The following is a 15,274-nucleotide window of genomic DNA, read 5'->3' on the forward strand; positions in this document are numbered from 1 at the left end:
AAAAGGCTGGTACTGACGCGCGATTCATTAGTTCGGGCTAGGAGGTGATATAAAGGCGCACAGGGGCCTGAGTCGATCTGATTTTGCCCGTAACACCAACTGAGGGACCAGCCCGATAGCGGGAAATCCGTCGCTGCCACACCACATTTTACCATCATGTAAGTCTGTCGTTTGTTTTACTGATAAAATATTTATTATTTTCCGTCACTTTCGTTAGACATTGATTGTAACATCGCTTTTTAACGTGCTTGTAAAGAACGTGTCTTTTTTTCCATTTTGATAATCATATAATCTTAAAATCAATATTGTTCTCACAGTTCACGAGTTTGAACGATAACTTAGACTTTTTAACTTTAAATTTTCTTAATGTTTACGATTGTGTGCAAACAAAACTCTTGGAAAATTTTTAATGGATGAAGATTAAGAATGAACTAAATTTCTCTCCGTCTCATTATTTTATAATTATGGATCTAGTTAAATAATATTAGTCGGACATGTTGTTAGTTGTTCCTGTAGCAAAAAATTATTCAGTAAACACAGCAAAATGTTTTATTTACGTGAGGAAGTATTTTTAAAGAGGCTTGCAATGACAACACAATGGAATGCAAAATCAATCTTTGCCACATTACATAAGTGCAGACAAGAAGAATGCGATAATCATCGACTTTGCAACTGACCTCGCAATTTTCCGATAATAAATCAATACAAATGATCTCTCTGCTGTTACAAGAAGTCTATGTTTCCTCATTATATTGTAGTCACGTTATTGAAAGGCAAGTTCAAAATAGAACTGCGCGTTTCGCTCTAGTACTCGTAGTAACTTGACTTTTAACTTCAGTCGCGCGTGTCAATGCATATCACTTTCTTATGATGGTGAAAGTTGATCCGCTTTATCTTGGATGCGTTCGCGAAACTGCTGTTGGCGCTAAAAGCATCAATCTGTCTTTGTTGCCCGTTACATAAAAAAAAAGATAGACTCCTTGCTGACAAATCTTACATCTCACACATACCCGAAAAAGTATTAAATACTTACATTAAATATTAAATTATGAATATTTGACTTTGACTTATAACAAAACCAATTTAAACATTTTGTACTGCAGCTAGTAATTTATAAAAAATTTTTATTAAAAGTGAAGTTTAATGTCATATGAAAACAATTAATTGTTAAAATTAATTTCTCATATTATTATTCGTTACGATATATTCTTCAATTAGCAAAACATTTCACGAAATATTTATTAACAATTTTTACACTTTAATTTATTTGTCTCCGAACGTTAATAACGTTAATAATCCTTAATAGCGTCGGCAGAGAGATATTATATCAGAAAATAGAAAATAAGAGGTTTACGATTACTTGACGAAGGGAGAAAGGAGAGAGAAAAATAAAAGATACATGCAGAAGAGAGGACGAGCCTGGAGACTTGGCGGAGAAATAGCCGCGAGCAGTGAAAGTAGCGCAAACCACCGGCTGAACTTTACCGAGAATGGTCACATTGGCGATTAAACGTCAGCCGAGCAGAAAAGAAGCGATACGAGCGCAAAAAAAAATTCCTTCGCACGCCCACGTGACGTGTTGCGTAATAACGTGTTGTCGCCTCCGTGTCCGTGTTGATGCTAATTGCATAGCTTTTCGCGTAATTTCAAATCGCAGCTAGATCTTTCCCACCTTGGATTTATTTATGGATTAGGACTCTGATCCAACTCAGCAATTTACACTTTTTTGCAGTTTAGCTAGCAAAAGATTTAATAGCAAAATTTAACAAATTGTCAAGAACAGAACGTAAAATACTACATACATATATAATGTTTATATTGATATGTAATATATAATTTTAGTAAGTTTTATTAATTTATTACGTATTAATATAGTAATTTATATATAATAAATCATTAAGGAAAAATCAAACACGCGCGCCCGCAACTTCTTTTAAAGTCTCTTAAGTATAATTTGCAAGAATTTCTTTCTTATTATTCAGGCATTTGTGTGGGATCGAGTCAAGCTTCACTGACTAATGCATATTCTCTCATTTATATGAACAGGGTGGTGTGGGCGGTGCTGATATTGGCAGCGGTCGTGTTGACCGATGCAGCGATACCAGATCCACCGGAAACTACTGGCATCACCACGATCGGATCCAAAAAATTGGCAACTGCCGCCGATTGCGCCGGACTTGTCGCTTTCTCTGCCATCCAAGGATCGGTGAATGTAAGTTAATAGGAATATTTTGTAGGGGTTTCTCTGGGATTTGCTGGTAGTGAAATAAATCTCTTCACAGTTAATTAAACAATTGCTAGGACTTATCAAAGCCCGACGATCCGTGATTCGCACTGCACACGAGTGTCTTTCCGGGCGACCGACACACGGTATATACATATAGTATATCTGCTGTGTTTCGCCGTTAGATTTCGATTTGTCAGTTTATGCGAAAACTCTAGAAGGTTGTTACGTTACCATTACGTCGCTTCTAAACAAGACAAATAAGTGAAGCGATGAGTCAGGCAAACAATAGATAACAATACATATAATTGTTGAACGGTTTCCTACAACTGAAGTAACTGTAAAGTAAAACAAAATATATCCGTGAACTAGGATTCAATTATTGAAATTAATTTAAAGAGCTAAGTGAACAAATATTAATTTTAATAAGAATAGAAGAATTTTGGATGCTAAAGTCAAAAAATTGATCTGATTCTTTTAACCTTTTAGTAGAATATAAGTACACAATTGTTTATGTGATAATTTTTAGGTACTTTGAAAATTATGACTATACAAATGTATACAGGAAGCTAAGCTCGTCCTTGCTGAAACGCTAGTGGACAAAGGAGTCGGTTACGCGGCACAGACCGGGATCTTCACTACGCATTGTCCAGGCCTCTACCAATTCAGCTTCGCCGGATACGGTAGCACAGACCTGCGACTAACATTGAAACGCAAACTGAACAAGTCCGACAGTTGGAGGCCGATTGTCAGCGCTGGTCCAGGCGGAGGAAGCAATCTCGTCCTGTTGGACGTCGAAGCCGGCGACCAACTTGCCGTCTTCGTTGACTCCGGGAAGATTACTGACGGAGCCAGCTTCACCGGTCACCGCGTTTACAAAAGATAAGCTGGACCATTAAGCAACACTCTTTGGCGAATTCAGGATCACCATTAGGAACGCAATATTGTGATATGTTACAAACTGAAACCGAGTCTAAAATGATTCTTGATATATCAGGGTTGAAATATCTAACCGAAAATTCCGGAATATCCTTTTCAGTTTTAAAAAAATGTTTAACAGGAAAAATTATAAAAATCGTTATATAGTTTTACATTTTATGACTCATCTTTTATCTTCTGACTAGTAACATTTTAATCGCATCTTTTAAAATTATCAAATCCAATTGAAGTTACAGGAGTTATAAGAGAGCATAATGTCACGCTCACTTAGACCGAGAAATCGCCAGATTGTCATTAAATGCATTTAAAAGCAGCTATAAAAAAGAGGGATTAAGACGCTTTTGCAATCCAAGATTTTTTTCTACAAACAAATCTCAAGAGCCTTCTTGTGTGCTGAGATAGAGTTCCTAATTCGTAATTCTGAAACTTCTCGATGATCTTAACATTCTGTGATAGCTATTTTCTTCACGCGTCGAAAATGTCACTGATTTCTATAAGTAAAATAATAAAATATCCAATTTTATAAATTAATACGAACTTCTCCGGTTTCCAGCTTTCGCTTTACATTTCTTCCGGTTCGCTTTCTAGCATTTTTTTGTTCATATTAACTTTCCCCTCGTCTCTTAATTCATTTTCCTTGATATTTTATTGCTTCCTTATTTTCTTCGCTACAATAACGCCATTCGGAGGCAACTTTCTCCGTTAAAAATGTATACGTTCCTCTTTCTCTCTATTTCTTCGATTACATTTACATTTCTAGTACTTTCTAATCTTCATCATTTCTTTTTTCACTGTCTGTTTTTCTTTTTCTTCGTTACTTCCAGTTTACCCCTACTCTTTGCTTTCTTTTTATCATTTCTTTATCTCTATTAAAATTTCTGTATTTCTATTTCATACATTACTTCTTTATCTAGCTCTTTTGCGCTCTCTTCTTTTATTTTCTTATAGATATACTTCTATCAATATTAAGTTTGTAGTCCGTCATAAGCTTCAACTCTTTTATCTCGGTATATTACGTCTTTATTATCTTTAAAAACATTCAGACTATCTTTCTTTTTACTGCCTTCCCGCGGTGTACTATTCTTTTTCTTTCATTTCTTCACTGAAACTTTCTTTAAGCTTTATCGAATTTACACAATTTCTACTTCCATTTCCTTTAACTTTATTACTTCTGTTACTTGTATTATCCTTCATATCATTATATTTCTATCAAAGTTTTCTCTTTTAAACTTATTTTCTCTGTTTTTATTATTTTCTAGTTCATTTTTACTTCATCTTTTTCTAGTCTTCTTCTTAAGAAGCAGTAGATACTTTATATCTTTCTCTCTGAACTTTCTTCACCTGTGTTCTTCTGTCTTCATCTTTCTCTTTATAATTTTAATATCTTGTATTCTTTTACTCTCAGTTCTGTTTCCAATCTAGTCCATGTACATTGGTTGCTCTATCTCTCTTTTTGTCTTTATCTACCTGTCTATCTATCTATCAATCTATCTATTTATCTGTCACTCTCATTCTATTTCTTCTTGTGAATATAATATAGCCTGCTATCACAGCAGTTACATCGGAGAGAAGACCTGTAAAATTGGCAGAGAATAAAAAAAAGAGAAGAGAGAGATTGCGGCAATGAAGTAGAAGAAATAGTGATTGATTAAACGACGAGAAAGAACACACATGCGCGCGCGCGCGCGCATCTACGACGAACAGTGCGAATTATTTTTCTGTAATTTTTATTAAATTTATGAATATAAGAAATGTTAACGCGATGAATAAAGTTGTGCACGTATTTCTTATCGCCAACCTAACTTCGGCCAGGCTTCAATTACACTCTTAAACATGACTGGCTGACACACATCACATACATTCTTTGGAAGGAACATGAAGAGCTCTCTATAATCAGATATTCAGTTCGACTGTTGTACTTTCCAATCCCTTGTAGTTCTTGAGCACGGGATACACCTCCTCTTCGAGGAACTCGACGACTTGCTCGGGCGCCCTACCGATGAAGGTTAACGGGTCCAGCAGAAGGTCTAGCTGGGATAAAATCGGCACAAAGTACGAATCGTTTTTGATTCTATCAACCAGATCGTTATCCAAGCCATGTTGCTTGACTTGCGCTCCGGCTTCTTGCGACAACACGCGGATTTTCTCATGGCAAACCTAAAACAAATGCACAAAAGTAACGCATACGCAAGATTAATATCTACGTATAATAGTCTTAAACTATTAAAGTTCCAAAGAATTACGTCAAATAAACAACAGATTATAATATGTTGACTGAAGATCAAAATTTCACATTTTGATTGATTAATTAAATTCAACTATTCGTAATTCGGTCCGTCGACGCCTAGATACTCTCGTTATAAAAGAAACTAATAAAAATTATTAAAAAGCAAGGTAATAAAATGCATTTCGTACCTGTCTATCGCCGCCGGCCTTTACCATGGCCATAATCACATTCTCCGTGGACATGAAGGGCAACTCCTGTGCCACGTGCCTGGCGATGACCTTGGGATAAACGACTAATCCCTCCGTGATATTCTGGAGAGTCATCAGGATCGAGTCGGCCGACAGGTAGGCCTCCGGCAGGACAAGCCGGCGATTCGCCGAGTCGTCCAACGTTCGTTCCATCCACTGGGTCGCCGCGGTATGGAGGGTGTCGTTCACGAGAACCATCAGGTGACGGGCCACGCTGCAACATCTCTCGGAGCGCATCGGGTTCCGCTTGTACGGCATCGCGCTGGAGCCTATCTGCGTACTCTCGAAAGGCTCCTCGATCTCCTTCATGTTGGCGAGAAGACGAATGTCCGTGCAAATCTAGGCAAATTAGAAAGGAAGAGATTGAGATCGAGTGACTTCTTTGAAAGATATTGAAGATGTTTAAAGAGGGGCCGCTTTATAAAACTGCTCACCTTGTGAACGGTCGCACCGAGTGAGCTCAAAACGTTCAGACATTCGATGTCAACTTTTCTGCTGTAGGTCTGTCCGGTGACGGCGTAGTACTTGTCGAAACCGGCCATCTTAGTCACGGCGGCGTCCAGTTGTTTCACTTTTTTCGCATCGCCTGTTGATATCAATTTCAGCTATTATACATATACAAAATTGGAAAATTACATGCCACTTACGCATCAGTTGCTTCTACTTTTTCTAGTTCATATCTTATTCCTAGTTCATATCTAATCGTTACAATTGCTTTATGTTTTCTTAAATCCAAAGTCAAGTTAAAGCTCTATAATTATTTCTGGAATCTAAATTGTTCCCTAACGGTCTCAATGTAACGCTTCGTACTTTTCCCTGGTAAAAATCAAAGTGTTGCAGAAAGGCTGAACGGACCGACCGTTAAAGAGCTGAAGGAAAGACGCTTGAGTGCCGGTAGTGCCTTTAACGCCGCGGAATTTCAAGTCGCTCCTGGCGCGACGAATAGCTCTCTCGTCCATCAGCAAGTCCTGCAGCCACAGGGTCGCCCTTTTGCCGACCGTCGTGAGTTGCGCGGGTTGAAGATGAGTGAAGCCTAAAGTAGGCAGGTTGCGGTTCTCGTGGGCGAATTTCGCGAGGCGCTGGATCACGCTGGCTAGCTTTGGAAGCAGTATGTCGAAGCCTTCGCGGAGCACCAGGAGGTCCTTCGAGAGGAGATAGTATAATATTAGCAAACCAGATAACTCCAATTAATTAAGCAAAAACACAATGCAAAGGTTCTGGAATCGATTATCAGCGGCCAAAAACACAATTATATCTTGCCACCAAGACAAATGAAAGAGAATACTTTTGTGATAAAGTTAATGAAGTGTATACCGTGTTGTCGCCCACATAACAACTGGTGGCACCAAGATGGATGATAGGCGCAGCCAGGGGACACTGTTCGCCGAATACGTGAACGTGTGCCATCACATCGTGCCTCGTCGCCTTTTCCTCCTTGGCGGCGGCCTCGAAGTCGATATCGTCCACGTGGGCCTCCATTTCGGCGATCTGTTCCGGCGTGATCGCCAGGCCGAGCTTCTGAAAAATCGTCGAGAAACATTTCTGAGTGACACCATCTTGAAATCCGCTATTTCGTTTGCGAAAATGAACAGGTACGACGCGATAATTTTACGATGCGGCCAGTTTGAATTATCGTTTAGATAAGATCGCGCATGTGCGGCCGTCCTCTACGGTTCTTATCCCCATTTCAACGTACTCTCTGTATCATCTGATTAGATAAAGAGGGCTTGGTTCTGCCTCGGAATCATCAAACCCCGGCGCAGCTATCATTTTGTTACGTGCGTTTTCACGGCGAGAGGTGCGAAAGGTCTGCAAGAATGGTGTCCCTGCAGACTATTGCGAGTATAGTGATCAAAGTGCTAAAGTTGGTGAGGAGATTGTATTATGGTTCTCGTATCGTAATCGTGAAAAGTGTATATCTAACAGAACAAGCGAGAAAGAGAATTCCCTGGACGAGTCCCAACGATATCTTCTTATCAATTTGAAACAAATCCAACGTACAGAGTTTCGAGCGAGTCGAATTTTCTGTAATTGATTTATGAATAAATGATATCTTCTTTTTTCAATCTTGAATATTTCTTAACGAGATTTCATCTCGAGATTTATTTGCGAGTATTCTTTAAATTGTCAAGTAGATATTCAAGACGTAAACTTATCAAATTTTTATATTGCAATTTTTATCAGACTTTTATCGAATTCAGCAATTAAACAAACTTCGAAAAGCTTCACGATCAATTCCACAAACTTCTATGTAAGCTGTAAGTTTTTTTTGTTATGTGTACATACGCAGAGATAAAATAGTTTGAGATTAAAAAGTCGGGTCCATTAAAAGTATGATAAAATACTAGCAATATAATAAAATTTCGGTATGGGAAGCTGGTTTCAATCTGACGCAGGTCGTGATCAATAAATTGTTTAATTAATGTGGTCAATAAGTTCGATCGCGGATGATCGTAAAAAGGCGTAGACTGAAAACTCATCATCACACACTCATTCAAGAGACATTCTTACGAGACGTATGAATCATTTCTACCGCCCTTATCGGCTTGCGATAACGCACGCTGTTTAGCAAGCGATACGCTACGTTGCCGTCGTTTTTAGTGCACGGAACTACCGAGTGTCCCAGAAAGTCTCTCTATGACGATAATACGATTCTATCATATCTATTTTCTCTCGGCGAACTCTTTCGTAAAATATTCAACATCAATCTTTCGACCTTAAAATAGTTTTTTTTAATTAACACATAAATGTAAAACAATGTTCACTTAAAATGAGCTGTTGCCGTCCCCGTTAATTTTATGAAAACTTAATTTCCCTAAAATTTTCTTCGTCCCTAATGTTTCAAGACACTGATGGTTGTACAATTAGAAAAGAACATTTATTTTAAACTCTGACAATATTACTTCACTATCATTACATAAGTTCCTGAAGCATTCCACACGCTGTAGATACCCAAGCGAGATTAACACACGGTAGATTCGAGCAGAACATTGCGGCAGGTTGACACCAACTAAGCTCATATTCTGTCAGCAAAGCGTATCTAAGATCGTCAGTAGTAACAGAGCAGAATTTGCCCTTTCGTAATCACTGAATAATATTCGAGTCTATTTATCCGGAAAATGGCAGATTCTAGTCGGCGCTCAGTTAATCCGTCTTCGCATTCTATTAGCAGAGCCTACATTTCTGCTATCATTAGCGACATTTGTTTACGACAGACCTGGCGTATGTGTTTTCAAAGTTCGTCGCTTTGCCGCAGGTTATCAACCTCATCATACTGATCCTGTACCGCACGGGATACGGTGGTGAGTTTCTAGGCGTGGGTGGAACTTGGAACCTGAACGAGGACAAGAATCCCGATGCCGAGATCGTCGCTTCCGGCGTATTCGTCGGATTCTTCATCTACACGAGCGTCGTCCTCGTCAGCTACTTTTTGGGGAATACCGAACACAAAAAGACTCTCGTTGTAAGTGTTTGCGCTTTTCATTTGACAGAATTGCGACGTACCTCGATTGAACAGTTCGCGTTAAACGTAGTGAAAGCGAAATAGTGTGTTGCATCACATTTCGCAAAGACGGCATTCGAGCTCAAAGCTTCAGTTTTAAGTGACATTTTTAATACGTGAAATTCATCAAAGGCAGCGTTCTTTCTCTAATTTATAGACCTTCCGATAAAAATCGAATTCTTTTCCGTATCCAAAAGCAGCGTTGCATCGTAAAATTGCGCGAAAGTTTGAACTTGAAAATTTTTTGAACAATCTATGTCGTCTTCTTTAAAGGAAATCATCATGAATTTCGTCGGAACGTTCATGTTTGTGGCTGTGGGTGGGACGGCACTACATTACTGGCATGGTTATCAACCTGAGCAGAAATTCATATATGACGCGCCAGAGAGGCAGGTAAGTCGAGTCTGGCAGGTGATTAAAAAACCACTAAAAAGTTGGAAACTATAGGCGTAAGTTTTCTCTCTAAAAGTCAATCTGTTTTCAGTGATAATTTCCACTGATTGACTTTTAGACAGTTCAGCCAGTTACAGCAAACTCTTTTTACCCATAACCATCTACTGGAAAAAGAAATTTACGAAGGTCCACTTTATAAAATACGTGTACAGGCCGTTACATTTTAATTTCTCCACTGAAATCGTCGATTAGCTGCGTCGCATTACACCGAGAAAATTTTATAATTTCAGGTCGGCCTGGCCCTGGGCTCGTTGTGCGTTTTGGAAGGCGCGGCGTACCTGATGGACTTAATATTAACTTTTCTCCATTTCGCTAAGGATGAATTTCAATAGAAGAGAAAGTATTGCGAGATAAACATCGTTTTAATAGCGACACTTACTTACGAAAAACTTCCGTTTCATTCCATCTACGTCAATTCATGCTACAACTAACAGTATATACCGAAAAGTGGAAGTTTCCTACTCTCTTGGAGTGAAAATGGAACCATGGAGTAAAATATTCGCTCTATTGGAGAAAATGTTCACTCTAATAGTGTTTGCTTCAATAGAATGTTTGCTTCAATAGAATGAATATCTTTTATGTTAAACTCTATTACGATTAGATTATGTCCGATGTCTCTGGGTATATTGTTAGCCACGTTTCCGCACGGAGGTTTCTCTCTTCGCAGAAAATGCAAGTAACCTTGTCCTTCTTTGTGGAGAGACAAAGTTTACTCATTGTACGTTTTTATACACATTCATTCGCACAGACGTACACTTCCCATTGAAAATACATGTAAACGTATACGGAATAAAGTTTATTTCAAAATTTGTAATAAAATGGCTTAGAACATACCTCGTGCAAACTTAAATCTTCGTTCTGGCATTCCTCGTTTCGCCGATGTCTTGTGAATAAGCATTAAAACAATTTTTTTGTAAGTACATCAGCATTTTTACCTTCGCATTGCGACGCCGATGAAAATGCACTTCTCCTTGATATATCTACGTCTTTCCGCGACTAACGACCGATAATACGTATCGGGCGATGATTATGCGCGTGTCTCCTTTACTTAACGAGGCTCAATGGAAACTAAAGAAATACGGAGAAAGAACGTAGACGTTATGACGAGAAATATGACTCACGCCCTTTTCGAAGCAAACGGCTCCGTGACGTTCCACCGGATGATTTCATCATGGGCCCTTTAAGATCCCGTCGTGCGCACCAATTAATCTACTTGACCTGGCGATCGTCGCGGATGACCGGCGCGATTACACACCCACCCACGAGTCGGGCACGTAATCACGTTAATTACGGAGGTCACGCCTAATTTGACTAAGTTATAAACCTAGCGTATAACGGAATAAAAATCCCCTGGGCAAGTATAAACTGCCCGCTGAGGTGGGGGCAAGAGGGGGGAAGGTACGTAAAATGGTCCCCTGGGTTTGAATATTTCTTCTTTTCCTGTATTCTTATTTTATGTTTCAAAAATGTATACAATTACCTCGAAAGTAACATCCTGGTGTAATTTACTAGCTCAAATTTGAAAAAGAATTATCTCTTTTCGTTTACAAATATTACGAAGAAAGAAGAGATTGTTTTAGAGAATTTTTTACATGCCGCGTCTCTGAAGCGAAAGATCAGAGAACGTTGCTTCATGAAATGACTTTAAAAATCAACCACGATATTAAACAATGGAGAGCATTCTGTGCAATACGAAATTTCTAATTCAATTTGTCAGAATTCTTCCGCCATCCTGCAAATCTTTCATCGCGATTTTTCGCTATCGGTGATTAAGTTAAACTATTTTTGTGGAAGAACGGTAGATGAAGAGTCCCTTATTACGAGATAAGCTGCTAATATGAGATAGCAGGGTTTCTGCTAAATTAAGAGACATCATCTGTTGATTCTGCCGTGAATATTGTCCTAGGAGCGAAATGAGTTTAGTGGAAAATTCATTGTTGGATGTGAACGTTGCGAAAAAAGACTTGTGATTGAATTTGGACGTCGAAAGCCTATTTCATATTAGAAGTATATCTCATAATAAGGGACTTTCCTCTATATGAATTCACATATTAGATAAAAATTATTGGGCTACCTACACCTTGCTCGGACCTGAAAATAGGCGTCCTCGGTTCTCGTTCGATTAAATTTTTTTCATTATTACAGACGCAATAAAAGACAATCGAATCTAAGACATATAAGCGTACGTCTATAGACGTCTGCCCTCTCTTCGGGCTCGCGTATCCCGTACCATCGCAGTTCTTGCGACTAAAGAACAAGTCAGTGTGATAAGAAAAAATAACATTATGCGTATTGTCGGCAGATAAATTGCTACCTAAGCGTTTCGTATAACTGTCGAAAAGTAACTGCATTTGCATACGCATCGTAAATGTTTCATTGAGGACGAGTTGACATAGATACCCATTAATCGCAATGTAAGTATGGAAAGTAAGAGATTGCAGCGAACTCGTCGTGCGACGTACGGATCGATACTACGACGATTCGTTTCTGGCAATGTTGGCTAAAGCGAGTATAGCTACAAGTTGAAGTCGTACACGCTCTTTGTAACCATTTCCTTATAGACAAACGCAAAACGGGCAGTCGGAAAAGAAGCCAATCTGCGAAAATGCGCAGTTCAATTCTAGACCGAGAGTGCCTCAATTTAAATTCACTCATTGAAACGGATAACTAATTCTAAATTTGAAACAAAGCTTCCTGTTGATCCAACTGGCAATATAATTTGATGCAAATGTAACATTTAATTAATTATATTGCCGGTTGGATCAACAGGAAGTTTTATTTCCATTTTATTCATCACCGGTGACTTTAAGTATACTCCTCTGCTGGTTAATTCCAAGTTGATTTCTAAATTAATGAAAACTTCGACACTCGTTAATTCGAATTAATTAAAGTCTCAAGTCGTCACCTAACCATAGTAACATTAAGGTTTTTCAAACACCGCGCGTTCCAAGTCGTATCTCGCACAAGATCCCATCATATAAAATGAAATACAAGGTAAAACATTGCGCGTATAACCAATATTGTTCATTGGCTCCTGCTGCATTCAACCGCGACGATTTGCAGCTCGAAGGTTTGGGGCAAATTTCCGATTGATCACGAGTGCGCATCCACGCGAATGTAACACCTGGTGTCCTTACATCATGCAAGATCCTAGATCCTATTTAGTTATCGCGCTCCGAATTAAGAGCCGTAATCGATCGCACTCCAGCAAAATGTTGTAGTAATCTGGAGTGCCTGGTAATCACGCGGGTTAAAAATAACCGCGTCGCCGTAATTACGCGAGGCGGTAATAAGTGCGCGTTCGCGTGTAATGCGATAGCGAGCCTTTTCGATACGCACGCCAGGCAGGCTGCCCGCGTGTCCTTGCACCGCTGCAACAACGTCAAAATAACATCGTGAAATAGGTTCGACCGCGTCGCCAGCGAATGAAGTCGCTCTCGCGGAAATTCATTGTGAATTTTATAGCTCCCGCCGCGCATTCGCGCTGTCGCGTGCAACTGGCTTCTCTCGATAGTAGGGTATGGTCAGTTGAAAAATAAACAGCAAGGCTAAGACCCGGTTTCACCGACGACGTCGTTCAACTTTAATCTCAGCTCCATTCATTCCTTATCTTCTTCTAAGAGGACAGTTAGAAAGAGACGAAGAACAGATTAAGTCAGGTTTCAAATTGGTGAGAGCTAAATCGTTAAAAATCAAAAGTCAACACAAAAAAGTATTTCAAAGACCGGAAGAAAAATGTTTAAACAACGAGCGATTTTGTTTCGCGCTCTGCTTCTTCGAGTCTGAAGCTCGTTTATATTTTGTTCAACATCAAATTGTTCAACTTTAATCTCAGCTCCATTCATTCCTTGTCTTCTTCTAAGAGGACAGCTAGAAAGAGACGAAGTACAAATTAAGTTAAGCTTCAAATTGGTGAAAGCTAAATCGTTAAAAATCAAAAGTCAACACAAAAAATATTTCGAAAACCGGAAGAAAAGTCCCGGGCTAGAAGACTGTTTAAACAACGAGCGATTTTGTTTCGCGCTCTGCTTCTTCCTGTCTGAGGCTCGTTGATATTTCGTTCAACATCAAATTGTTCGACTTTAATCTCACAACAGCTCCATTCATTCCTTGTCTTCTTCTAAGTAGACAATTAGAAAGAAACGAAGAATAAACTAAGTTAAGCTTCAAATCGGTGAAAGCTAAATTGTTAAAAATCAAAAGTCAACGCAAAAAATATTTCGAAGACCGGAAGAAAAGTATTTAAACAACGAGCGATTTTGCTTCGCGCTCTGCTTCTTCCAGCCCGAGGCTCGTTGATATTACGTTCAACATAAAATTGTCACGCGAATAAACAGTCCGGCGTGTTAGATTTCCACGTGTCCCTCTCCACGATTGAATCGCTTACAGGAAGCAGGAGCGATTCCTCAACGCACGTCTGACTTACGAAGCACTGCTGTTACGCACGTTCAATCGATGACGTAACAGGGGCGTGCGCGAGAAGAAAATACCTCGCGCGCGTCCGTGACACATTGACGCGGGAGAACGAATATTTAGAAGGACAAAAATGCGGCCGGAAACCCGTTGCGATGTCAAACGCTGCCACGCGTGAAAGAGCCCGACCTCCTCGCGTTTTCTCGCCGAATAACGTCCTAGAAAGGTGTAACATTTTTTTTTTTTTTCAAAAAGTGTCATCTTCCAACAAAGACACGGCATCGGTGAAGAGTCAAGAGAGGCGAGGGACATTTTCGCCGAAAGTCGCAGACGATCCTCGGAGGCCGCGCTGGTCGGTACCTAGAGACACCGAGACGAAACATCGATTCCATCGGCGCCGCAAGGCGCGCGCGACCTGCGCTCGCGTAAGCGTGAGACTTGGTAATGCCGTGCACCTCGCCTGCGCGCGGGGAGTCGCAAAGCCCGTAAAGTGTCGCGTACGTTCTCCGCCGTGCGTTCCAGTCCAAGCCGCACCGCCGTACGACGCGGCCACGTATACCACTCGACGGGCGCGTCACGACGCGCGACGACCCCGCGTGCGCGCGTTAAACTCTCGCGAGGAGTGCGAAGAGTGCCGTCATCGGGCTTGGGTTGTAAAAGATACACAAAAAAGAAAAGGAAGAGAAAAGAACGCGATCCCCGACTTCGTTTTCGCGAGCTCGTCGTGTTCTCCGCGCGAGGCGAACTCGTGAGCGGAGTCGAAGTGAAATCGCGAGAGGCTGGCGAGGCGATAGGAGGCACACGTGGACGGGCGCGTGTCAGGTGAATCAATGGACGCGCAGTATTTGTTATTCAGCGTGTGCCGTCCGAGGCCTATTTAGATACAACGAGTTCTCTGCCGGCGGAGGCCGCGACTCGTGACGTAACTCCGCATTCGTCCCAGTATATATAAAAAAAAATATAGACGAGTGGAGTATCCATTTTCCGAAGTTATGAAACGCGTCGAGAGGCTGCATTGATGTTCTTTGTTCTTCTGTAAAGAGAATCGCGGTTAATTTAAAGAGGATTCCTTGCTCTCTAAAATTTTTGGAGTGAAAATACTGCGATGGAGTGAAACGCTCACCCGATTGGAGTGAATATTTATTCCAACAGGGTGAACATCCACTCCAATAGAGTGAACATTTCGCTCCATGGCGGTATGTTTGCTTCAAAAATTTTAGAGAGTTAGGAATCCTCTTTGAAGTAACCATGGAGTGAAATGTTCACTC

At 40.2% G+C, this 15,274-nt stretch overlaps 4 protein-coding genes across 8 annotated transcripts in view; 3 read left to right on the forward strand and 1 right to left on the reverse strand.

Moving 5' to 3' along the window:
- On the forward strand, positions 1 to 4,945 carry LOC105566010. The gene is made up of 3 exons (XM_012019675.1): positions 1 to 158; positions 2,047 to 2,212; positions 2,790 to 4,945. Coding segments are annotated over exons 1-3 (489 nt in total). The 5' UTR covers positions 1 to 156; the 3' UTR covers positions 3,111 to 4,945.
- LOC105566009 (adenylosuccinate lyase) overlaps positions 4,874 to 15,274 on the reverse strand; it is a 27,551-nt gene continuing 17,150 nt past the window's right edge. Inside the window, exons 1-6 of one of the 2 annotated variants that reach the window (XM_012019674.1) lie at positions 10,428 to 10,445; positions 6,953 to 7,156; positions 6,498 to 6,780; positions 6,073 to 6,224; positions 5,579 to 5,977; positions 4,874 to 5,320 (exon numbers count right to left, since the gene is read on the reverse strand). In XM_012019674.1, the coding sequence (XP_011875064.1) occupies positions 5,057 to 5,320; positions 5,579 to 5,977; positions 6,073 to 6,224; positions 6,498 to 6,780; positions 6,953 to 7,117 (1,263 nt within the window). In that variant the 5' untranslated portion in view covers positions 7,118 to 7,156; positions 10,428 to 10,445 and the 3' untranslated portion in view covers positions 4,874 to 5,056. Of the gene's footprint in view, positions 5,321 to 5,578; positions 5,978 to 6,072; positions 6,225 to 6,497; positions 6,781 to 6,952; positions 7,157 to 10,427; positions 10,446 to 15,274 lie in introns of those variants that run through there. The other variant, XM_012019673.1, reaches the window with a different exon arrangement.
- On the forward strand, positions 7,330 to 10,426 carry LOC105566007. The gene is made up of 4 exons (XM_012019672.1): positions 7,330 to 7,506; positions 8,895 to 9,101; positions 9,414 to 9,533; positions 9,824 to 10,426. Exons 1-4 carry the CDS (start codon positions 7,456 to 7,458, stop codon positions 9,923 to 9,925), a joined length of 480 nt encoding a protein of 159 aa, XP_011875062.1. The 5' UTR covers positions 7,330 to 7,455; the 3' UTR covers positions 9,926 to 10,426.
- The window catches only part of LOC105566006, an 8,349-nt gene continuing 5,644 nt past the window's right edge, over positions 12,570 to 15,274 (forward strand). The window contains exons 1-2 of one of the 4 annotated variants that reach the window (XM_012019667.1): positions 13,106 to 13,263; positions 14,262 to 14,828. The gene's annotated coding sequence lies outside the window, so the exon portion shown is untranslated. Of the gene's footprint in view, positions 12,588 to 13,105; positions 13,264 to 14,261; positions 14,829 to 14,952; positions 15,042 to 15,274 lie in introns of those variants that run through there. The other 3 variants (XM_012019670.1, XM_012019668.1, XM_012019671.1) reach the window with 3 other exon arrangements.

This window comes from Vollenhovia emeryi, unplaced genomic scaffold, assembly GCF_000949405.1.
Source record: "Vollenhovia emeryi isolate VEMERY1.0 unplaced genomic scaffold, V.emery_V1.0 DF939147.1, whole genome shotgun sequence".
NCBI classification, from domain to species: Eukaryota; Metazoa; Arthropoda; class Insecta; order Hymenoptera; family Formicidae; genus Vollenhovia; species Vollenhovia emeryi.